Below are 25038 nucleotides of genomic sequence, written 5' to 3'. Positions count from 1 at the left end.
AATAATGACTTAATTTGCATAATTAATGAGAAAATTTTACAATTATGTATTATGTATACAATTACAAAAATGCTAGAATGCATTCTTTGTTAATATAAGACTGTCTTTTGGTTGAGATTATGATAAAATGATATAATTCATGAAAATTAGGTTCCTATTTCTTAAATCAGGGGAGAATAATCTAATCTAAACTTTGTCAGTTATAAAGATTAACATCATTTGGCGAAGGTATGAGATCGGGGAACTCTAGTTATAACTGTTATATATATATGTTAGAGATTATGATAATGCCTACCGCGGTTCGAGTGTCTCTCAATAATTATTTTTGAGTTTATAGAGAATAATTTAGACATATTAATCACATTTTTGTTTGTTCAGCTGTGTCAATATGTGATTTTGTTTGGGAAATGTGATTGGGTTACGTACTTAAGTTAGGTTTAGTGTCAGTATTATATATATAAACACCTTTAGAATGCTCCAAGTTCCAGGTAGTAAATACGAGGGGTGATCCAAAAGTTCTCGGCCTCACCTAGAAAATAGAGGTCAAACGCGTATTCTTTGGTATAGCTGTATACTATGACGTCTTACATCAGTGCACACAAAAATGCAAATTTTTATATTCATTAATTAACACGTGACGCCCCGTGAAAATGGGGTGGGTGAGGGCAAAATCACAAAATGGCCGCAACAGAAGCGTGTGCTGTGATCAAGTATATCAATAAAAAGCTATGCCTCCTCAGGAAATCCATGAAGTCATGACCAAGACACTTGGTGATGACTCCCCTTCCTATTGAACTATAAAGAACTGGGTTGCTAGCTCTAAGCGCGTCAAGGAGAGCACAAAAGATGAACATAGTCAAAGTCGTTATTTCTTTTGGAAATGGTCGGAAAAAATTTTCTTGCATTCCTAACGTCCCTCTGAGGTGTTAGAAGTGCAAGAATTACGTTAGGATGCCACAAATCAGCACCATGGACAATCCAGTTGAGGCCATCCATCACATGGTAGTAAATGACAGATGTGAGACTGTCCAACATGTAGCAGGTTCTTTGGCCTGACTTGTGGTACAGTTAACAGTGTTTTGTCGTACATCTTGGGGATGAGCAAGCTGTCTGCATGATGGGTGCCTAGAATGTTGTCTGAACATCACAAGTTAAACAGGCTGAGCATTTCAAGGAACGAATTCAGTCCATCAAGGCAACTTACTCAAACGATTTGTCACCCAATATGAGACATGGGTTCACCACTTTCACCCCGAATCAAAACAGCAGAGCAAATAATTGATGAAGAATGGTTCCCAGCATCCCAAGCGAGTTTTACCCGTTGAAAAGGTTTTTGCCTCTGTTTTCTGGGACAGTGAGGGGGTAATCATTATTGACTACCTGCAAAAGGGTCAAACCATCAATGGGGTGTACTGTGCACCAGAATTGCGGCAGTTGAGGGCAACAATCACAGAGAAAAGGGGAGAAAAGCTCCAAGTTGAGGTGCTGACAATGCACCTGTCCACACAGCACAGGGGTCAGTGACAGCAGCAAACGAATGTGGCTTTGAAGTCTTACCCCACTCTTCCTATTCACCTGACCTAGCACCGTGGGCCTTCTACCTGTTTCCTAAACTGGAGTTCCACTTACGTGGTCAACGTTTTCATGGTGATGATGGCGTCATTGATGTGGTTTGGGTATTTTTAAGGGCTTCAGACGAAATATTTTTCCACAAGGGAAAGGAAAGCTGGAACATCGCTGGACCAAGTGCATTGAAGTTAAAGGAGACTATGTTAAAAAATAGTGTAAGAAAAACTTTTCTGCTATCACGTTTTTTGGGAGAGGCCGAGAACTTTTGGATCACCCCTCGTACATGTACAGTTTGTATCATGTATTTTTCACTTGTTGAACTTGTGGAAGCACCGTTGGCCCCCGGTTAGGGGTCATCCGGGGAACCTATGCCCAATTTTTTCAAAATTAAGGATCCGAATACAATTTTTTTTTCAAACATGAAGTATATTTATACAGTATATTTATATTCCTAATCAAAAGTAACAGTGAAAGATTTGCCCATACATTGGTATTGAAATAAAGAGCACATTTTAGTTAGTACCGTTCACCTGTCAATTTGGTCATTTTCCGGGGGGTACGTTTATTCCGGAGGGTATGTTTATTAGACTTTGAAGATTTGTCCAGGGGGTATGTTTATTCCGGGGGGCATGTTTATTCGGGACATGAGAGTACAAAATGTATATATGCATAATAAATGCCATACACCACATACACTTACTTGCTTAGGGCTGTCCATCAATTTCAATGATGACGACACGACACTAGTAACTCTTTCTTCACTTTAGTTCAAGCATTATAAGATATTCAAACAAGATTTAATCTCCTTTCTATCGATGGTCAGACCAAGGACAGACCAAGATGTAGTCCTAACAGTATCATGACAAAGCGAGGCGGTGTGACCCTTTACCTACATTCTTCTGCGCAGATGACGCAGCCTTTTTTTGTCGCAAAGCAGTTTTGCTGTGCAGACGACGCAGCTTTTTCTTCGCAGACAATGCCAACTTTCCTGCACAGACGACGCAGCTTTTTTTGTGCAGACAACGCAGGTGCTTGCGGAGACGATGCAGGTGCTCGTGCAGATGACACAGATGCTTGTGCACACGACACAGGTTTTTGAACAGATGACACAGGTGTTAATAACTTCCTTGGCTTCTACCAAAGAGTAGAGCTAAGGCAAAGGATTTATATAAAGGCAGAGATGCACTCTAACGGGGATGCTGACGCAACATAGAAAGGAACAAATGCATGAACAGGCTTCCCCTTCATACTTGGATCCCACTTTTGTACACTGACACAACCACCTTATACACAACAACAATACAAGACAGGATGGAATTACACCCAGAGGTACATTGATTGAAGCCTTCTTACTTATGAGAACAACAGTTCCCTACCCTTTGTCAATCAACAGTTTGAAACAGGCACCTGACCAACTGGTAGCATGAGGTTGTGACCCACTGACATAAACTCTTCCTAAATTTGGGTTTTCCTTGACCATACCCATCAATAGTACATTCTTTCCTTCCTGTTATCTCGACACAAAGTAGGCCATGTGGCTTACATCAGATCCCAACATCTCAACATGTTTAGGTTTGGTCAATTTGGTCTGTGCATGATATGAAAGTTCAAAGAACTAAATGTAGTGCTGTGTTTTTGCAGGTACTTGACTTTGGAGCAGGAGGGGTGTTCAATCATCAACTTGTTTCATGAAAATTCTATAGTTTATTGCAATACCATATTTTGTACAACAAGAGTTCCACGATCTCATACCTTCGCCAAATAAATGATGTTAACCCTTGCGGTTGACGAATTATACAATTTTAACCTTTGATTTTGTAAATAAGGGCCTCATTTGCATGGATTACATCAGTTGATCCTATTCTATTATAGCACTTCCTCATAAATTATGCAAATGAGTTCATGATTTGAATAAATTATGTTTATTGATGTTCACCTTCACTTAACTTCCAAATGTGGCAAGTATGAAATTCCCAGCAGTTACAACTATAAAAATCATAAAAATTTGTCATTAATTATGCAAAGTAGTCCTCATTTACATAATATATATCCTCAGATGTTTTTTCTCGTTCTCAAGTAGATGTCACAAGTGTTTCATAGTTCTATTATCGAACAAAGCAGATGTATAGAATTTCCTCAATTATGCAAATTAGCTCCTGATTTGCATAATTGTCATCTGATTACGTCAAGCATCTCTTCAACTACCTACATACCAAAAATCACGACAATCCGTCAACCAGTTCTTGAGTTATCCTCGTTCGAAAATTTTTCAACAAATGCTCCTGCAGTTCCAGAACAAGCCGCTAGGGAACCTAAACTCATGTCACGCAGAACTAGCAGTGTGTACACCGACGATTTATTTTGGTACTTATTTTTTTGATATTTTTTTTTCCTGGGCAAATTTTGCTCAGAAAGGCCCAGTTTTCTGGTAAGAAGGACAGAGGAATGTATATTTTCAAAATATGGCCAAAAAGTGTGACATTTTTCATGGTTTGACCTGTTATAATATTGACCTCTAAATATTTGTGATCTGTGTCTCTGGTCCGTTCCGGTATCCAGTAGCTGATGGCCTGGGGCTCCCAGGTCCCCTTTGTTTATTTGAGGATTACAGGCAAAACAGATGATCATGAGTTTGTAATAGCCTATCGCCCAGATAGTAAAAGGGTTCATTGTTGGCCTCCTCTTAGAGGAATTAAGCCACTAATACTTAAGTTTTAAGCTATAAATATCTGTTCATGATTACCTTCGCCAAGAATTGACGAAGGTTATGTCTTCCTGGCCGTGTGTCTGTCTGTCTGTGTGTCTGTCTGTCAACAGCATAACTTGAGAAAGCTTAGATGGATTATCTTGATATTTGGTAGGTGGGTAGGTCTTCATGAGACCTGGAAATGATTAGATTTTGGACCCCATAGTGGCTTGTTATGGTACTGCAGCTGAACTTCGGGTTTTGATATCTCATGATCTACACATGCTGGGTGACGAAATTTGGATGGTAGGTAGCTGGGGAAGAAGTGGCGTGAGTTTGGGCCCCCTAGCGGCTTGCTCAGGAACTGCAGGGCTATCTGTTTGAAAATATTCAGAGGATAACTCAAGAACTGGTGGACGGATCGTCATGATTTTTGGTATGTAGGTAGCTTGCGTGATGCTTGGTATAATTATGCGACAATTATGCAAATCTGGATGTAATTTGCATAATTAATGGAGAAATTCTATAAATCAGCTGCATTACATTATAGGACTATTCAAGCTTGTGACATGTAATTGAGAACGAAACACAGGCAGATATTGATTATGTAAATTAACACTTAATTTGCACAATTAATGAGAAAATGTAATAATTCCATAATACTAATTGCAGGGAATTTCATACTTGGGGTTGCTGGTGTCTTTTCCAAATTTAAAGTGACCAGTGTTACTACAGTAACGTACGGACCTCCAACGACGCCCATTTCCGAACTTGATCTTGCCATCGTCAACGGTAACTTGCTCACAAAAAATCGTGGACATCCATTTGCAGATTCTCGAATTATCCCGCTAACAACAATAATGACCAACACAAAAGGCCAAATTCAATTACATGGGAACCCCCCACGAGGCCCATATCCAAACTTGACCTCCGTATTGTCAACGGTGACTTGCCCACTAAAAATCATAGACAACCATTTAAGGATTCCCGAGTTATCTGGAGTACAAAAAGTGTTTTGTGGGAGTAGCTTGTTGTTTAGCTGTTAAAGCCGCCATCTTGGTTTTTTGCCTGGACAAGAATAAGAAAGAATTCTGCTCTGTAAAGAACAAAATGTATATTGTACATTTCACGCTGGTCTTTGATGATTTAGAACTACATGTAGTGTCACAAACAGAGCGCCTTCAATCCTTCTGCAACAAAATGAAAGATTCCATCAGTATGTAAGGCTTGACCCATTTGAGACGGTTAGATATTCACAAACACAACGACACTAGCATGTCAAGATCGCGAGATATCAAAACCGGAAGTTCTGCTGCAATACCAACAAAAACTGCTAGGGGGCCCAAAATCTAATCATTACTAGGTCTCATCAAGACCTACCCACCTACCAACTTTCATGACAATGCATACTAAGCTTCTTAAGTTATGCTGTTCACAGACAAACAGACGGACAAACGAACAGACAAACGCCACTGAAAACATAACCTTCTTGGCGAAGGTAGAAATACACTGAAAGGCTACTGTTACTTGAATATGACTTGTAAACAAAGAACACCATTTTGTCTAGCACGTCACTTGTGAGTAGGTTTAAACCATTGCGCATTTTTTATTAAAAATTGCCCGTTGAAGACTGTTTTTTTAAGTGTATCAGCCAATAAACACAATCATATCAAGCCAGGGAAGGAATGGAATGATAGGGGGCTGTGTCGACATAAAGAACATTTTGGTTTAGAAAAGTATCTATTATCAGTTCAAAACAAATCCTTTATGACAAGCATATTACTAGAATGAGAATCAGTTCACACAGTCTGGAAATCGAAAAGGGCAGTCATTATGATACACCAGCCGATCAGAGATTATGTCCGACATGCAAGGAGAAATATTGAAGACGAATTTCATTTTATGATGTCATGCCCAACATATGAAGAATACATATGACAAAAGTTGAGCAGGTTTTTACTCAAAATAAGGCCACACCAATTTAATTTGTTGGTTCTCGGATTCGCCTCTTCGTTTTTTTCTGATTTGCAAAAAAAAATAAAAAATTGATTCTGGTCCTGAATCAACTGAAAAATGCTTATGTTTTGCCCCGAACAGTTGAGGAAAGTCCTTTTCTTCTAGTTGTTACAGTTTTCCCATCTATCATTGCAGTGGTATGATTAAAAGTTCAAAATTCAATGTTTAAATTTTAACCCAGCCTTTTGTGTTGACTTCATGGCTCATTTCGTAGCATTTAAGCCTATAATAGGATGCCTAGACCTGTTTTTATTTTTATTTTTTTCGCCCTGTCGCTTCATATTTTTTCTGAAAAAATCTGAGAACCAACAAATTAAATTGGTATGGCCTAAGGTACATGAAAGTATTTTAAAGGGTTGAATCTGAATAGTGAACACTATAGTCTAAGCATTTGGTGGCAAGCTACATTGTATCTTTATGCTGAATTTCAGGTCATTTGGTTTTCGTATTAGCACATAAGAGCCAAAAATGTACTTTATTTTGTAGAGTGATGTAAGTCAAAAAAGGCCCATTTTATATTAGTTTTAAAGTTACACGTGCCAAAAGCGTAAATAGCATTCTGTGGGATTGTGGGATCCAAGGATCTCCCATAGTGCACAGGAGCCAAAAATGTACATTTTTGTTCAAGGTATTCCCATATCAAATTTCAGGTCATTTGGATTTACATGTACAATGTATTATTAGGGCACGGGAGCCAAAAATGTACATTTTTTTGTCCAAAAATAGCCCAAAATCCCTATTTTACATAATTTTAAAGTGGCGTTAGTCAAAAGCTTTAATGCCATTTTGTACACATGTGTCCAAGGTATCCCCATACCAAATGTCAGGTCATTTAGTTTTAGTATCAGGGCTCCAGATCCCAAAATGTATATTTTTTGCCTGAAAATGGCCAAAAAACCTAAATAAAACAATTTGAAAGGTGTTTTTCAAAAAAATGAAAAAAACATCTGGGGGTATTTGCCCACTCTAACCTCCGTGTCAAATTTCAAATTTCATGATAAGAGCCATGAAGTCAACACAAAAAACTGGATTAATATAAAGAATGAATTTTGATCTTTTAATCAAATCACTGCATTGATAGATGGAAAAGCTGTAACACCTAGGAAGAAAAGGACTTTCCTTAACTGTTTGGGCAAAATCTGAGCACATTTGAGTTGATTCAGAACCAGAATTTTTTTTTTTTTGCAAATCTGAAAAAGAAGAGGCAAATCCGAGAACCAACAAATTAAATTGCTGTGGCCTAAAGAAAATTTACCAATAGCCTGAGAGCAATTAATTATTTTTATTACCTTCGCCAAGAAGGTTATGTTTTCAGAGGCGTTCGTGTGTCTGTGTGTGTGTGTGTGTGTGTGAGCACGATAACTCGAGAACGCCTGGATGGATTGTCTTGATATTTGGTAGGTGGGTAGGTCTTGATGAGACGTGGAACTGATTAGATTTTGGGCCCCCTAGCGGTTTGTTATGGTACTGCAGCTGAACTTCCGGTTTTGATATCTCGTGATCTAGACATGCTAGGCTGACGAAATTTGGATGGTAGGTAGCTCTTGTGATAGGGAAGAAGTGACGTGCTTGGGCCCCCTAGCTGCTTGCTCTGGAATTGCAGGGGTGTTAGTTGAAAACTGTTCAAAGGCGGATAATTCAAGAACCGATTGATGGATCGTCGTGAGTTTTGGCATGTAGGTAGCTGAAGTGATGCATGACATAATAATATTACAATTATGCGAATATTAATGTAATTTGCATAATTAATGAGGAAATTCTATAAATCAGCTGCATTCCATGATAGGACTATTCAAGCTTGTGACATGTGTAATTCAGAACGTCAGAAATACAGGAAGATATTGATTATGCAAATGAAGACTTAATTTGCATAATTAGTGAGAAAATGCTATAATTACATATTGGTAATGTCTGGAATTTCATACTTGGGATATTTGAAAGTTATGTGAAGGTGAACATAATTAAACATAACTTATTCAAATAAGGACCTCATTTGCATAATTTATGAGGACATGCTATAATGGCATGCATTGATAAGATAAGACTGTCTTCTGGTATAGAATATGATCAGCAGATATAATTGATGCAATATAGGATCCTATTTGCACAATCAGGGGGATTAATCTATTATTTCTTAGTCATAAAGGCTAACATCATTTGGCGAAGGTATGAGATCGTGGAACTCTAGTTTTGCATATTTTTTTCAATTGATTATCATGCACGATATGTAAAGTAAAAGCCCCTCCTGCTCTAGGTGCAAAAATTGCACATTCAAAATATTTCTAATAAGTGCAAATCTTGAAAATCATGTGCATTTTGCACATTGCACATGGGTATTTTGTAGCCCTGCATATTGAAGTAAATGCATATTTCTGGAACACCCCTATTTTTCTAATCCCGTGGAATAGGCCATAGCTTATTTAATAAGTAGCTGTGTGGTAGGCAAGGTTCCAGAAGCAGAATATGTGTATAATTGTTTGCGAGTACATGTATATATATCTGTTGGGATTGTGATTGCACCTAGTACTACGATACGTTGTCAAATAAATAACATGTAGAAAATGAAAAGATATTGTTATCAAAGATGACTTTGTTTTCTGTTTACATTGTCATGTTGTTGAGCTTATGTACAAGTCATGTATTTACAAAATATAAAACTTCACGGAGAATTGTCACCTTAAAGTTACACATGCAAATGGACACTTGTTTTCTATTGTAGCTGTTTTCGCTGCAGTTACGTGCCCACGAACTCATGTACATGCACAGGCGCTAGGCCACCGAGTTTTTGTTGTGTTATGTTGTTTTGTATACCATTAAAAACTATTTTACAACTTGATTGTTTTGCATAATTATGTTATAACATACACTATGTACTCACTCATCAGTCCGTTGCAATCACAATACACAAGGAATTAACATGATCCGTTGAAAGATTCCCGAGAATCATACACTCTGACAAACACCGTGAGCTCGGTCCGTTGAAAGATTCACGAGAATCATACACTGAACACAAACACCGTGAACACGGTCCGTTAAAAAGATTCCCGAGAATCATACACTCAACACACACTGTGAACTCGGTCTACAACCTGACGAGGATTCCAAAGAACCATACAAACATATACCGAAGATTGCCGAGAGCCGAACGGCGACTTCCGAACGCTTTAGCTTGGTTAGGTACTAAGTACTAGTGTACACTAGGTGCGAAATGCCATTTTAAAAGACCCTATTTTCTGCGAAATGCCACAAGGAAAATAAAAGTATTGATACTATCTATACTTTAGGGGTTATTATGTAGCCATGTAAACTTTCTTGGGTTACGATACCATATTTTAAAGAAGATATTAAGCATTTTGTAAAGTCCGATTTCCAGCGAACTGTGTTACCAGCAGTACCATGACTGGCCGCTAAGGTCGCTGCTGCACAAGACATTGACAATGACATCACCGCTAGCCAATCAGACGCACGGTAGGCGCCCACATTTCCCGCGCGGTTCTAAAATGGAGACGCCCAGAAAGGCTACATCGTACGACATGCTATGTCTACATGTACTGCCAGGCTGCTCTAAACACGTCCACAAACCCCACCGACATGTTTTCAGTTCTACATACTAGTATGTCTCCCAGGCACGAGATTTGGAAAGTGTAGTTGTGCCCAATATCTCTAGATGTACGATATCGTTGTCCGAGAGTGACTGTGGAGGCAGGGACTTCACACCGAACGTGATTCTAAGTCACATTTTTGCTGCCACCCCAGTTGGTAACGCAGTTCACGGGTAGGTGTTTCCTACCCTGTCATCTTTTTGAAGTTATCACCACTAGCGCTAGCCCCGGCTTGGGGTTCTATCAATTTGAGCAGCGGTTTTGCGAACGCGTTCGAATAACTGCGAAACCAGTTCTACTCCCGTAGGCCTTTGCGCCATCTATATCTATCAGAATGCCGATTCGGAAGTAACAGCTAAGTAATGAGTGTGCTTTTTATTGTGTGATTCAGCCGACCAAGTACAAATGTACCCAGTATGTGTTATATATGCATGTATGAGTATGGAGAATTCTCAGGAATCTTTCAACGGACTGTGTCCACGGTGTGTTGTGTTGAGTGTATGATTCTCGGGAATCTTTCAAACTCAACCATTGACGGACCGAGCTCACGGTGAAGTGTTGAGTGTATGATTCTCGGGAATCTTTCAACGGACCGACCTCACTGTGTTATGAAGGGTATGATTCTCGGGAATCTTGTACGGAGTGCACAGTGAACTTGTTGTTCGTATATATTTGAATAAAGTAACAACGATCTCAACAAAAACTCGGTGGCCTATCGCCCATGGTACATGTATGGGTATGGGGGCAGTGAATTGCAGTTTTTGTAATAACTTTCCATTTATGGATCAGGAAAGGCCGACAAAAGAAGCATTAACTGCAGAAAAAATGTCTTCAAAATCGTGATCAATTTTTGTCTTGCCCATTTTGGTAGCTTTTGATAATCCCATGTAATCACTTAAGTAAGTCTAATGTAATCACCTGCAAAAACTCGCACATCCACAAAAAAACACGCCTACATGTACCTATATGTAGATTCCTGAGTTAAGGTTAGGCAACCATTTTCAAACTTTCACAAAAATCTTTTAAAATGTTCATGTGGTTATGTGATGATGACAGGTTTGACAGAAATAAACCCAAGCTGAGCAAGGTTTGGGCAGGGCCATCTGTGTAGGACAACAGGAGATGTGGAAAAATGTTGAAGTGGCACACTCCTGTGTCACGTCATTCTCTGACATGAGGCGCCGACGAGTCTGTGAATATTGTAGCAAACACTTGAAGAGTGTGGACTGAAATTAAGGAAAACTAATAATCAAAAATATCAGATTTATAGGGATTCTTTGATACTCTCGACCTAATTGATCATCAAAAAAGCTAAACAAGAAGCCATAGGCGACAATTCTCCGTGAAGTATTATATATTGCAACAAAAAGAAGTAGCCATTGGCGACAATTCTCTGTGAAGTGTGATAAATCGAACAAAGAAAAATTGTTTAAACGCGCGTCGGCTCAGTCATCTTAAGACGCAACGACCAATCAGAGATGCGAAATGCCGACACGTGACGCGGGATTTGCATACAGTCTAAACAACGGGGAAGGGCACGCGATGCCCGAAATATTTTTGCGTCAATATTCAGTGCCGTGTTTCAAGAGATTAATACCGGGAAACAATTTCTTTTCTTGTTTTGAACGCATAAACATGCATTTACGCTAATCTAGTATGATTCAGGGTTACTCATAAAATTACCCGATCTACTAGTGTGTGCGGTTTACCAGCCCCAGACCACATCCGACCACGAGGCAGAACACATTGATGGGTTGCTAAAAAATATTGTCCATGTTTACAAAGAGCTGCTCCACTAACACTATGGAACGGCCCAACCCAAAATTATTGGCCATGCATATGTGTACATACAGTGAAGCGGCCAGCATGCTCGTTGCTAGGACGACCGGCCAGTTGCTACGTGACTAAATACACGCCGCCACTAGGTCGCCACAGCCGACCAGTTTGAAATCGATAGGATTACGTCATCGGTATTTACATTTCGTAATGTTGACCTCTGACCACCCCACATTTCCGTCCCCATCAGCCTGACCGCCACTTACTAAGTACTACCGGTTACATAAACGGACGAAAACATATTTCAACGACATGGGGATGTTTCGAAAATAAGCATTTACTCAAATATCAAAACAGCTACGGTAAAAATAAAAAGACGTGCATCATGCACAATGCCACACCACATGCGAAATTACACAAAAATGCGACGTACGGAAGAATGCGTTTTGGCTGCGAACATCTTCAAAAAAACTTGGCATCTCTTAACCATGGGCAAAAACATCTGGAACCACTTATCAAAACCACCCCGTATCTGCATGAAGTTCCACCCCCCCCACTGCCATTCCAAACAACGCGTTTTTCTGGACCATTCCAACTCGCCTCGTAATTGTAGGGGTGCATCTGCAATATTACATTGACCGCGAAAGCAGCGACGGCAAAAATACACATTCGTGCATCAACACGGGCATGCCCGCAGACGGCGTATAAAATTGCGTGCCGATTACACAAAGAGAACCCAGTGTTTTGACTGCGAACACGAAAAATCAGCCGATCACAACACTCCGTCCGGAGGTCCTGACCTCCTTCACGGAGTAATAATACACTTGCTCATTTCATAGGACATAATATAAAAGGTTACATGTTTCCATCTGCAAATTGACAGAAAATCGGCACAGCAAAGGTTGGGGGCGTGGTCAACTGAAACTGGGCTGGCTCGTGGCACAGAAAGATGTTTACACACCAGTATGTATTACACAATTCCTTTTTGGGCTGGAAACAAGTTACTGTATTTACTGTATTTTGCAGCCTAGGATAAATGCTGGCACACAAACTTTTAGAATTATCATAATAATTATCATATAATAAATTTTTAAGGTCTAACACAGCACATTGTACAAATGTGTATCTACAAAAAAGTAGTTAGCACAAAATGTACTTTTCCCCAGCAGCTGACTTGTTTTCACAAACTTAAGGTTATAACAGTGCTTTTGATGGCAGGGTAGTTGTACATGTATAATTCAATTTTTCAGATATTTTTTAAATGAAAGTCTGGTGGAGTGCAGTACAGAGGTCAATTTCTTTTCATCTGGTCAGGATTGAGTTATATTTCCACTAAAAACAAATTGGTGTCTAATCACGATGAGCATGCATTACAGTCCTCTCTGTCAGCTTCACTTCTGTCGAAAAGCAGGTTATTACCTTCGCCAAGAAGGTTATGTTTTCAGAGACCTCATTTGCATAATTTATGAGGAAATGGTAGAATGGCATTGTTTGTTACGGGTCAGTTGGGGATTTGGGTTTTCAAGCTACATATCGCTGTTTTTACTCAAAATAAGGTTAATAAAAGTATTTTAAAAGGCTTAATCTGAATAGAGAGCACTATAGTAGCATTTGGTGCCAACCTACCTTTATGATGAATTTCAGGTCATTTGGTTTTTCGTATTAGCGCATTGGAACAAAAAATTTACATTTTGGGTCAAAAATAGCACAAAAAGACCCTTTTTACATAATTTCAGAGTGACACACGCAAAAAAGCATAAATAACTTTCTGTGGGATTGTATCCAAGGATCTCCCATACCAAATTTGAGGTCATTTGTTTTTAATATTAAGGCACAGGTGCCAAAAATGCAGACCTAGTGTTAATGGCTACATGTACTCCTCAGCCATCTTCCACCACCTACAACACAACAGGGGTCACTCTTTCAAACTCAAAGAGGCAATATATGAAAGAATGTACAACCCCACCCTTAACAGGGAAGGGGGGCTACGGGTGGATCAATCCGGCACTTGATATTTGGCGCTCCCAGCCCCGAGGACAGACAACACTTTCTGACTCATTTGCATTATCTTGTCTTGACTTGTCTGACTTTTGTTCCCTTTTCGACTTCAAAAAAAAAATTGTCTTCAATTTATTTGCATATCAATCAATAGTTTGTGCTTATAAACCTGCATTTCTCCTCTGGTCTCTCAGTCACTGATGAAAGCTAGTGGATTATAACTAGCTGAAACGTCTGACCGTTTCCAAAATCATATCCAGTTGCTTGAGTAACTGCTTTTTGGCATATAGAAAATGTACTATTATAGCAGTATATTACCAAATTTGGGCATGAGTCATTATAATGGCATGTAGAGCAGGCAATTAATAGGCATGCAGCTTTCCTCTATTCTCCTTGCTGATTGGCTGTTCGGATTTGATTGGGTTAACTCAATTAACACCTGTACAAAGCCATGGCCATATTGACAGTATGAACTTTATTCAAGTGTTTTGGTAGGTATGTCCTGCTTTCCTGCTCCAGCATTGGAATGCGGGGCATAAACGCTTCTTTTTATCTTGAAAATCAACAGTTTGGATTATGCGATTAAAAATCCCAACCAACAATGTAAGGGATAGCTATCTAACTGTTGTCACTTCATACTATAGTTATATCATATGTTTTCCCTTGTATTTCTCTCTGCCATTTCGTGAAATGTAGTGAAGTCATGCTGAATTTGCTCCAAAGCAAATGTTGACCTTTCTAGTTTCAATGTTGCATCTTCAACTTTTGTTTTGTAGGAGACCCATGCTATGGCATGTCCCATGTATGGGACAAAAGAAAAACGATGTTCATATCATTATCAGAATTACCATGGTATCCATTGTAATTTCAGTAATTTTCAGCCATAAATTGTTAGATTTTTGACGGTCTCAGAGGGGGGTCCCAGAACTCCATAACTAAAAATACATGTAGCTGGAGGGTTTCAACCATATGGCTGTTGATAGTTCCTCATACATGTACCAAACTCATATACAAAGTATGAGCCGATTTGGCTGACCCCCATCTTCCGACCTCTGCCTGCATGGTTTTGTCTGGTTTTCTCGTGTAATGACCCTTAACTTATTTCAGTGTCAAAAAGCATTACACCCATAACCTGCTGATGTTCTGTGTTGAAACTTAGCCTCCATACAAAGAGACACTGCTTTCCAAATATTCAACCTGTCACAAAGGATTTTTGGAACATTCCTCCAAAATGGCAAACTGTCTGAATTAATTTATTTTCATTCCGGCAGACTCTAAAAATATTTACATTTCCTTGACGCTGTTGTGATGAAGCAGTTCCACCAGCTGGGTACTGTAATTTTTGTGTGTATCCCTAGCAGTAGCATACATGACCTTCAACTTGGAATTACTCATCATTGTTTTCAACATGATGTTGACTAGCATCAGATTCTGTTTCATTTTGCTGTAGCTGTTGGAACGATTCCCAACAGCATACATAACCTGTACTACAGTTTGTATTTCAAATACAAAATATTTTAAATTATTTGAAGACCATAATTACACTTAGGCCACACCAATTTAATTTGTTGGTTCTCGGATTCGCCTCTTCATTTTTTTATGATTTGCAAAAAAAAAAAAAAATTCTGGTTCTGAATCATCTAAAAAATGCTCATATTTTGCTCCCAACAGTTGAGGAAAGTCCTTTTCTTCCTAGTTGTTACAGTTTTTCAATCTTTGAATGCAGTGGTTTGGTTAAAAAGTTCAAAATTCTTTGTTTAAATGTTATCCCAGCTTTTTGTGTTGACTTCATGGCTCCAATCGAAGCATTTGGGGCTATAATAGGATGCCTAGGCCGGTTTTTATTTTTATTTTTTTTCGCCCTGTCGCTTCATATTTTTTCTGAAAAAATCTGAGAACCAACAAATTAAATTGGTGTGGCCTTAATATGGAAAATGTGACAGAGCCACACTCCATGCCACAGTGTGAGGTGCTGAGTTTGCCAGACTGATATGTGAATTCCACCAGCTATTGAAGAAATAACAATATCACAGATTTTTCTTTTAGGTCAAGCAAACTTAACAAAAACACAATTACATGTACTACTACTTGTTTGTTTGATTTTAAGTATGATTGACAAGACAAAGTTAACATCAATAGCGGAGAGGATGTTGGATTCGGGAGCTATAATAGGTTTGGTAACCAGGCTTAAGTTTTAATAGCCAAAGGAGTAGAGGAGAAGTTTCATAATGTATAGAGTGGATAAAATAGAATAAAATCTATTAGGATGAAACTGAATATAATAAAATAGAATAGAATAGAATTAAAAACGAAAAATATAAAATAAAATAAAATCAAAATTTTTGTAGTGCTTACTTATACATTAGCATTTAGCAATGATCATTTAGCAAAAATTATTTGGTACTGACACTGCAGTATCCAGAATCAGGTACAGGTACAGGTTCGGACCTGGACCTGATCCTCTGGACCTGGACCTGAAAGAGCCGAACAAGTACCCAACCCTAGTGTAAGTTCAATATGCCCGCAGTCACTATTCAGGTGTTTAGGTTAACCATTAAGTTATTGTTTATTGTATTGAGTGTCAGGAAACTACAAACACTCAACCAGCATTAGGCCATACCGATTTAATTTTATGGATGACATCCGCGCGCGCATTGATTTTCGCCCGATCTCAAAAAAAAAAAAAAAGAATCACGTCTTCCGAGGCTCTGGACTGGCTTTAGGCCTGGGTAGTCCATGGTGGTGATAACTCTGGTGGACGGCAGCCAGGCTACCGAAGCCCCAAGACTCAAGAACTCAGTACATACGTACAGTGCCGATTCATAAATTCCGCAAAAACCTAGCATGTGTCGGCCTGTCGTATACGTCGCCAAATTCACAATACCAGCTGTGTATTCCTGTGGTTTAGTAGCATTTTTATTTTTGGCTGGATTTTTCTTTTTTTCGCCCGCACGCACTAGTTTGGGGGTCTTCAGAGGATGTCATCCATAAAATTAAATCGGTGTGGCCTTACTGCCATACAAAACTCACTCGGTTGGCCAACACTCCAGCAACGAAGACAACAACAACGTCTATGCCTCCTCTACAAAGCAGTTAATAATCTCATATCCATTCCTATACACACCATTCTTACAAGAAACACAAACCCAACCAGAGGACATCAGCTACGCTTCAACACACTACACTGTAGAACAGAAACATTTAGAGGTAGCTTCTTTCCTCAAACAGTTATTGTGTGGAATGCCCTACCTGACCAACTGGTAATGGCTGGGGTAGCCAGCCATTATGGCTTCCCTAGCTGTACCCAGCTGTAGGAATGTGGCCAATCCCCAGCCATGATTTCTGTAAATAGTTAGTGCACTTGTTTTGTTTTCGTTTGTTTTTCTTTCACCACCACCACCGGTCACACTGGGGAACGACCACTCCCCTAAGCATTAGACCCCGCGAGGGGTATTGCTTAGTACCGCATAGAACTAGAACTAGAACTAGAGTAACCAAAGCCACGGCAGCCTGTTTTTAAAACCTAGGTGGACCATATTAAAGTATGGTGTTGAAAAGACCTGTAACTGTATTTGTTGGATCACTATGGCTAAAATCTAAAAAAGAAATCTAAAAAAAGGGGGAATTCCTACCTACCGACCCTAAATTTTTTCTGGACCGTAATAGGAAACACAACATTCATTTTTCTAAAATTATACAATACATACTGGGTATAAAGAAATAAATGATATTTGATTATGTACAAGAGCCTGTCTGACCATATCTGACCACCCAAGCACAGTGTCAGATACGTGTACTCTAAATCTTTTATCATGATGTGACATAATAATGATTGTACCTCAGACTCATTTTCCAGAAAGTAGCAGTCAAGTTTGAAGGGTTCAACTCACCTTCCTAAGTTTGCCAGTAAATCCCTTCGGACACTCCTTGTCATAGAACTTCTTGAAGCGCCTCATTTCAGGTTTGGTGAGTCCGATGGCGGCCAGGTCGTCATCCTCCACGTACTTGAGCTGTGAGAGGTTACTGACCTTCAGGGTGTCGGTGAAGGCGCTGTAATACTGCAGTAACTCTGCCTCCTCCAGGAAGGAGTACAGGTCCTTTACACCTGACATCCTTCTGCCTAAGGTAAATATTTCTGAAAACAACATACAGCACACATGAACAATAAACAAACAACAGGTATGGATGGCTCAGCTAGGAATGCAATATTCCTGGTGTCTGTTCAAAACAAGAAATCAGACATTTCAGACTTCCAGAAGTAGGCAATCCTCAGCTTCCCGAGTGTATACGTAGGTCCCGCATGTTGACCACTGATTACAGTTGGGACGTTCCAACCAGATTTTGATACTACAACTTAGAAAATCAATGATCTAAGCAACAATTGTCATTGTAAGACAATTAGAAGCACACTGTATATAGTTGAGACCCTTCCAGCTGCACCAATTTAATCAGTTGGTTTTCAGATTCGCTAGAGCTAACTGTTCTTGTAGCAAGAAAAACCATATATCAGTATTTTCTAGGTGCACAATTGCACATTCAAAATATTTTTACATGCAAACCTTGAAAATCATGTGTATTTTGCACATTGTATTGTACATGGGTATTTCGAACCCTGTTTAAGTGATCATGACGATGACAAAATCACAAGTTCAAACAGATTATACAAACTAACTGGCTTGACACTACTCACAGTACAGTACAGTACTCCAAAAAATTTGTCTTCACTTTATTTGCATATCAATCAATAGTTTGTGCTTATAAACCTGCATTTCCCCTCTGGTCTCTCAGTTTCAGCTAGTTGATACTAGCTGAAATGTCTGACATTTTCAAAATCATATCCAGTTGCTTGAGTAACTGCTTTTTGGCGTAAGCTAGATTATCACTAGTGGTGCATACCGGTTCACTGGACTTGGATCCGGACTTGTAAAAATGTTTAGGTTCAAGTCCAAAAAAACCTAAAAGTCAAGAACCGAGTCCGGACTTATTACCATAAAAGACCATTTCACATAGTATTACCCCTTTTCTTTTTAAACCACCTAAAACCTTCCGTAGATTCCAAAATCTTTGCTGCAAAATGAAGAAAACATTGCCATCGGGCATCGTCAAGTACCAGCCTCCATGTTATGTGGCCAAAGTTTCACCCAGACAACATTGCAAGATTGCCAACATGCAATTTTGTATATGCCATGGGTTTAGGTCTGGACTTACCTATAAACCTCTGGACTTGAATCCGGACCTGAACCTGAAATTGGGTTTAGGTATGCATCACTAATTATCACCATAATACATGGCAAGGTGGACAAGTTTTGGGTAATTGCTTTTTTAACAATAACATAGTCTAATACTTGGACAGTCCTCTTGAATTATTACCTCCATGAAAAATGGAGGTATCGTTTTTGGCGCGTCTGTGTGTGTGTGTGTGTGTGTTTCTGCACATTTGTAGTCAGCATGACTTCAGAACGCCTTTATGGATTGTGAAGATATTTGGTATGCTGGTAGGTCTTAGGAAGCAAAAGGTCAAGGTCAAATATGGGCCTCCTGGTGGCTGACCTTCATACTGCAGCAGAACTTCCGTTTTTTGTATCTTTTGCAAGGAAAACAGATGTGCAGGCAGCGCGGTTTGATTAATGAGGTTCTTCCTCTGGACCCCTGAGTTGACCAGATCAGAGTGTACTGTGTAAAAACATTTACAAAAACTCATATATTTCATGGAGGTATGAGATCTCCAAATTCTTGTTAGATTCTTGTTTATCATTTCCTGCACTAGCCAGAAATCCACGCCACACTCGTCTATTTCCATTCTGCTAATCATTACACATTGTCAAATTCTCCTTGTTGTTTCTTTGGATTTGTAAGTAATTGTAATAGCAGTGGAGCAACTGGAGCAGCACCAAAACATGATTTTTTTCTCAGATTGTGGAATTCCGAGCAAGATGGAAAGTAGGACCTGGAGGCATCCAGGCAGATTGCCAAAGTCATGCAGAAGCTAACAGGGATACAACAGAAACTCAAAACAAGTCCCGAAAACGATCAGGGATCTTGCACTCCTACAGACAAAACAAGTAAAATCTAAGATTTTATACCTCCGGGCTTTTTATTGTATATTTCTATATGTTGTTTGTTATGTATAGTTGATGGTGTTGAATTTTATGTGTTTAGCGTTCCTGGTTGTGTTAACACAGGTCAACATTTTCATCTGCAGCCCATAACATGTACCCATGAACTTATGAAATTCTATTTAATCTGCCGCAATGAACTCGTAATGAAACTCAGAATGACAACCGGAACCGTTAAATCAGACGTTAAAAATAACGGCTGAAGTAGCAAGCCATCCTTATTGTCACTTCCTCCATTTTCCGCCAATTCTTCGTATAAATCGGGGATCAAGTAAAGGTCTGAATCCTCGGTAAAAATGCACGCCGAGAACATCTGAGACCGTATACCGCGGTATTTGTAAGTTAGTAGTCGTAATATACGCCGAAAACATCCAAAACAAAGATTGCGCAAGAGTACGTTGACCCCTGACCCATTGACCAACCCGGAAGTTGCTGCCGATCACGCGTCCTGTGAACGCGTACTAAAAATACCATCCAAACAACATTTGTTGCGCCTTGCATACAGAAGATGTATGTGCACAACAACAATTGTTGCGCGCCGCAAGACTAAGAATTTATTGAGACCCGTCACCCCTCTGTGCGACTGTGGACGAGACCGACTATATCTGACACACACAAAAGATCGACGGTCGCGACCCATTTTCTCACTCAAGGGGTGTTCTGGGGCCATCAAAAGGCTCCATTTTCACGCCCGAAAACACATATACAATAAAAACAAAAGAACGTGCATCATCTGCAGCCCGATAGTAAAACATATACCGAGTCTCAAAAGAATCCGTCCACTCAAACGCGAGGAATCGCTGCGAACGTGAAATTCTAAAACTCTCACAAAGCCCTTCCGCGGAAGGATGTCTCCTCCCCCGGAGGCAATAAGGACTCAGACAACCAGAGCAGTAGGGTTAACGTTCACCACAAGTGACGCAGCATGCCACAGCCCGCCGCAGTGTGCTGCAGTGTGTTGCAGTGCGCAGAGTGTATAATGTCCTAGGTGATTCACAAGCGCCGGGCATTGAACATCGCAGGACAGATTGTGCCCCGTGTAAATTGGGCCTTTATATCCTGTGGGGGCTCTGTCAGGCTCTTACATCTCCAAGCAGGTTGTTAGGAATGGGAAGAAAGCCCAATGAATTATTAAACTCTGTACATGGAATGCTCTAAAAACAGATTAAAAACTTAAAGTACATGTAGTCTACCATCTCTGCCAAGACATGTTTGCCCTGGTGTCAGTACTACCAGCTGTAGTGCTTCTTTGAAAACAGTTTACTTTAATCTGAGATTGCCAGAAGACAAAAGAAAACAACCTTAGTCTGTCCTGTCCTGAAGGCACAAGGACATGGTATTTTTGTTAACTAAGTGATGCCTAAAATCTTGAACTGTTGCAGCTAAACCATTTAACAATCTTCCCCTTTCGTAGGCGTCCATGGGTGTGTCTGTCTGTCTGTCTGTGTGTCCGTGTGTGTAAACACGATAACTATGGGGTGATGATCATCACAGAGAATTACGCGTAGTGACATGGCTCTGACGTCAGGCGCCATTCTGCCAAGTTCTGCCGAAGGAGTTGGCTTAAATAGATTGACTTGATATTTAGTAGGTGCATGGGTAGGTCTTCAGATCTGGAAATGATTTGATTTTGGGTTCCCTTAAGCCCATTCCTATGGTACTGCAGGAGAACTTCCGGTTTTGATATCTCATGACTTGGACATACTAGGGTCACGAAATTTGGATGATAGGTAGCTCTTGTGCTGGGAAGTTTAGGACCTCTAGCAGCTTGTTCTGGAACTGCAGGTACATTTGTTTAATAATATTCAAAAGAGGATAACTCAAGAACTGGTTGACGGATCATCATAAAAAAAAAAGATTCTGGTTCTCAATGCTCCCAACAATTGAGGAAAGTCTTTTTTTTCCTTACTAGTTGTTGCAGTTTTTCAATCTATCAATGCAGTGGTTTGATTAAAAGTTCAAAGTTTGCTGTTTAAATATTAACCCAGCCTTTTTTGTGGAAATCATGGCTCCAATTGTAGTATTTGGGGCTATAATAGGATGCATAGACCTGTTTTTATTTCATTTTTTTGTTTTTGCCCTTTTCGTCCTGTCGCTTCATATTTTTTCTGAAAAAATCAGAGAAATAACAAATTAAATTAGTGTGGCCTAACCAACAGATGGGCAGTCCAGCCTCGGGTAACCATTAAAACATGCATGTCTTGTGTCTATGACAAGGTCATGTATTATCATATCTGTGGGCATTTACTTCTTCAGAACAACACAGGCCTAACTCTGCTGTGATAACACCCCACTGTGACATAGTAAGCTGACAGGCTGTCAAAAACACACTCTTAATCTCTGTCTCTATTTCTGTCTGTTGTGCACACAGGCTACTCTAAATCAGATCTACATTTTTGTACACTGACTGCTGACTGAACACATTTCAGTTCAATTCTGGGGCCCTTTTCAGTTCACTTACATGTACAAAATGTACATGTACATGTAGGCCACACCAATTAAACTTGGTTCTCAACTTCTCAGATTGAAAAACAATTGAACAATATAATGCTACACAACTACATGTATAGATTGGAATATCAAAAAGAAATCAGAGTCTGAGGAGAAGGTCTGTACAGTTTCATGGAGCACTCTCAGGTCCCAAATAAAAGTACCCCCAAGTAAAAGTGCCCTCCGGAAAATCTAATAAATGTACCCCCTGGTGTACAGGTCATTATAATTACAAATTACTGTATCATACATGAGCAGAATCAATAGTATCTGATTCAGATTTTGACTGAAATTAGGATCATTGTGCCATTGTCAAGTTGATAATTGTGTTGAAACTACAATCACGATTCAAAGTTTTTTTCTAAATCAGTAGAGTCCATTCACTACTTCTGTAATTTCTCATGTAGCAAAAAGAATTAGTTCATTGCCTTAAAAATATCAGATGAAATAAAGTGGCCTTTAAAACACACTTGGATTGATGTGAATGATGATCTATTCATGATGTATGTTTTGGATGCTGATAACAATGTCCTGATTTTGAAAAAAATATCAAATGCACAGTCCAAAATCAGAAGTACCTGGTTGATTTTGAGGTGAGAAAAAAAAAACATACCAGACAGTACGTTTCTTCGGGGCCTGAGAGAGTAAACATCTCTAATCAGAATCGAGTTGAATTCCTCCTAGTCGTCTGTTCTGGTGATGTCTTCTTGCTAAAGTTGACATAAAAATGTTCTAGAACCGACAAATTAAATTGGTGTGGCCTTAATTTTGCACAGGAATGAAACACAATTGTCCATTCTATATTTTCATTACAAAATTTGCACAATGGTAAATTCTTTTAACACGTACAGCTACATGTACATAGTACGTTAAAAAAAGCAAAATTGCTTTTTCCCCATGAGACATCATTGTCTTTGCCATTAAGGCATGGCATGGATATCATTATGCAAGTGACATTTACTAGTAGGTGGCAGTTACTACTTGTACGATTAGTACTTGTATGATGATTTTTATAAATGATTTTGTCCCATTGGTTATAGGTGTGCAACCTGGACCCTGACTGTAATATCAGTACAGGAGAGGGTGGTGCTGTACACAGTGGTGATAAGGGTGAAAGCAGAGATAAATATAATGAAGGAAGCCACTTAACATACCCAAACAGAGAGGCCAACATTCCTTGATCTGGTACACAAGACAATGTTCCAGACAGCATTTCCTCAGCTACAATTGCAAGGACCATATCAAATCTTCAAGAAAGACCAGGCCATGGATTGTATCTTTTAGTTAGTTTATAATCAGCAAAAGACTAATTAGTAATAAAATTCAGCTACTTCTTACTTGCAACTTTTACCTAAAAACAAGGCACAGTATAATTTTACATCACAGATAGGATTTCTGCACTATACAAACAAATATTATACATTGTATTATCCTTAATTAGTGTGTAACTCCAGTTACATTATAATCTACCAAATCCAATTATTGGGAGACAGAGCTGTGATATATAAAATTATATGATTGATACATGTAGTTCTCGGAACAAGCCAAGCAGAGGTTTTGGCGTGTTTTAGGCTTTTTATTGGGCTTTCTTTTTTGGCAAATCAGACCTCTAGTCTCTACTTGGAGAGTACTTCTCAGGTCAGATAAGATTTGTGATGCAACTCCTATAAATTGAGGGAACACACATCCTGTGCATCTATGCCCTGAATGTTTGCAGCTGACCTAAAAATGCCAAATTCAAGATAACGCCCAATGCTGGTTAAGCCATGGCCTCATATACTGGCTACACAACAGCTCTATGGCCCTCTATCAGCACAGATAGCAGGTCACTACTACCAGCCATGGGCTTATCCTACAAACAAGGGTGGAATCCCGGCCAGATCTGTTGCTGGGATGTTAATATGCTTGGTGTTTCCTGGAGGGCTACTGGCCGGAAATCCTCCACAGTTCACAAGTACTGGGGACAAGTCCAGATTACTGCACTGGAACCCCTGAAGGCTGCAACACTGTTTTGTGATTTGACAGCACCCTTACAAAGCCAAGCCAAGGGATGTATATGCCTTGTACACAGTACTATTGTGGTCATGAACAAAGATTGTCACATACAGCGGAAACACAATGATTATCATAGATAAAAATACAAGTAAAGTGCTACTGTGCACATAGATTATTACATGGCTGCTTCTAGCTATAACCAATTACATTACAAACAATCAATATCTTACCGCCCAAACTTGCCAGCGATATTCGGCGGATGCTATTTGAACGCAGCATGGTGAATACAGTCAGTTTTATCAGTAAAAAATATTACTAGGAGTCTGGGACACATCCAGCTCAGCTAAGACAGTTACACACAACTGCAGTAGACAAAACTGTCAAGGAGGTGACTTCCATTCAATCCCTCAGGGTTCTCTACAGGAGACCTTTAATAGCTCCAATCTTGGAAGAGAGTATTTTATACAGAAAAAGCTAACCAATCAATGGACAGTATGTACTACTCCCAGCCAATCAGAGGTTATGAAACCTCAGCACAAAAATTGAGAAGGTACCATTCTACTGTCAGGGGTGTCAAGGTTTGCCATATTGGTTATATTACCTTTGCCAAGAAGGTTGTGTTTTCCATCGCGTTTGTTGGGTGCATGTATGTGTGCATGTATGTGGTTTAGCACGATAACTCAAGAAGTGTTGAGACTATCATCCTGAAACTTGCTAGTTGGGTAGGTACTGAAAACTAGAAATGATTAGATTTTGGGCTTGTTATGCATAACCATGGTACTGAAGCGGA

The 25038-nt window shown here is 39.5% G+C and overlaps 1 protein-coding gene across 1 annotated transcript in view; it reads right to left on the bottom strand.

Moving 5' to 3' along the window:
- LOC109469519 (ack-related non-receptor tyrosine kinase-like) overlaps positions 1–24580 on the bottom strand; it is a 69638-nt gene extending 45058 nt beyond the window's left edge. The window contains exons 1-2 of the mRNA XM_019768041.1: positions 24479–24580; positions 17538–17782 (exon numbers count right to left, since the gene is read on the bottom strand). Coding sequence (XP_019623600.1) covers positions 17538–17782; positions 24479–24527 — 294 coding nt within the window. The 5' untranslated portion in view covers positions 24528–24580. The remainder of the gene's footprint in view (positions 1–17537; positions 17783–24478) is intronic.
- Positions 24581–25038: the final 458 nt, after the last annotated feature.

This window comes from Branchiostoma belcheri, unplaced genomic scaffold (genome assembly GCF_001625305.1).
Source record: "Branchiostoma belcheri isolate BF01 breed outbred unplaced genomic scaffold, Haploidv18h27 scaffold206, whole genome shotgun sequence".
NCBI classification, from domain to species: domain Eukaryota; kingdom Metazoa; phylum Chordata; class Leptocardii; order Amphioxiformes; family Branchiostomatidae; genus Branchiostoma; species Branchiostoma belcheri.
This window is presented reverse-complemented; position numbering and strand designations above follow the sequence as displayed.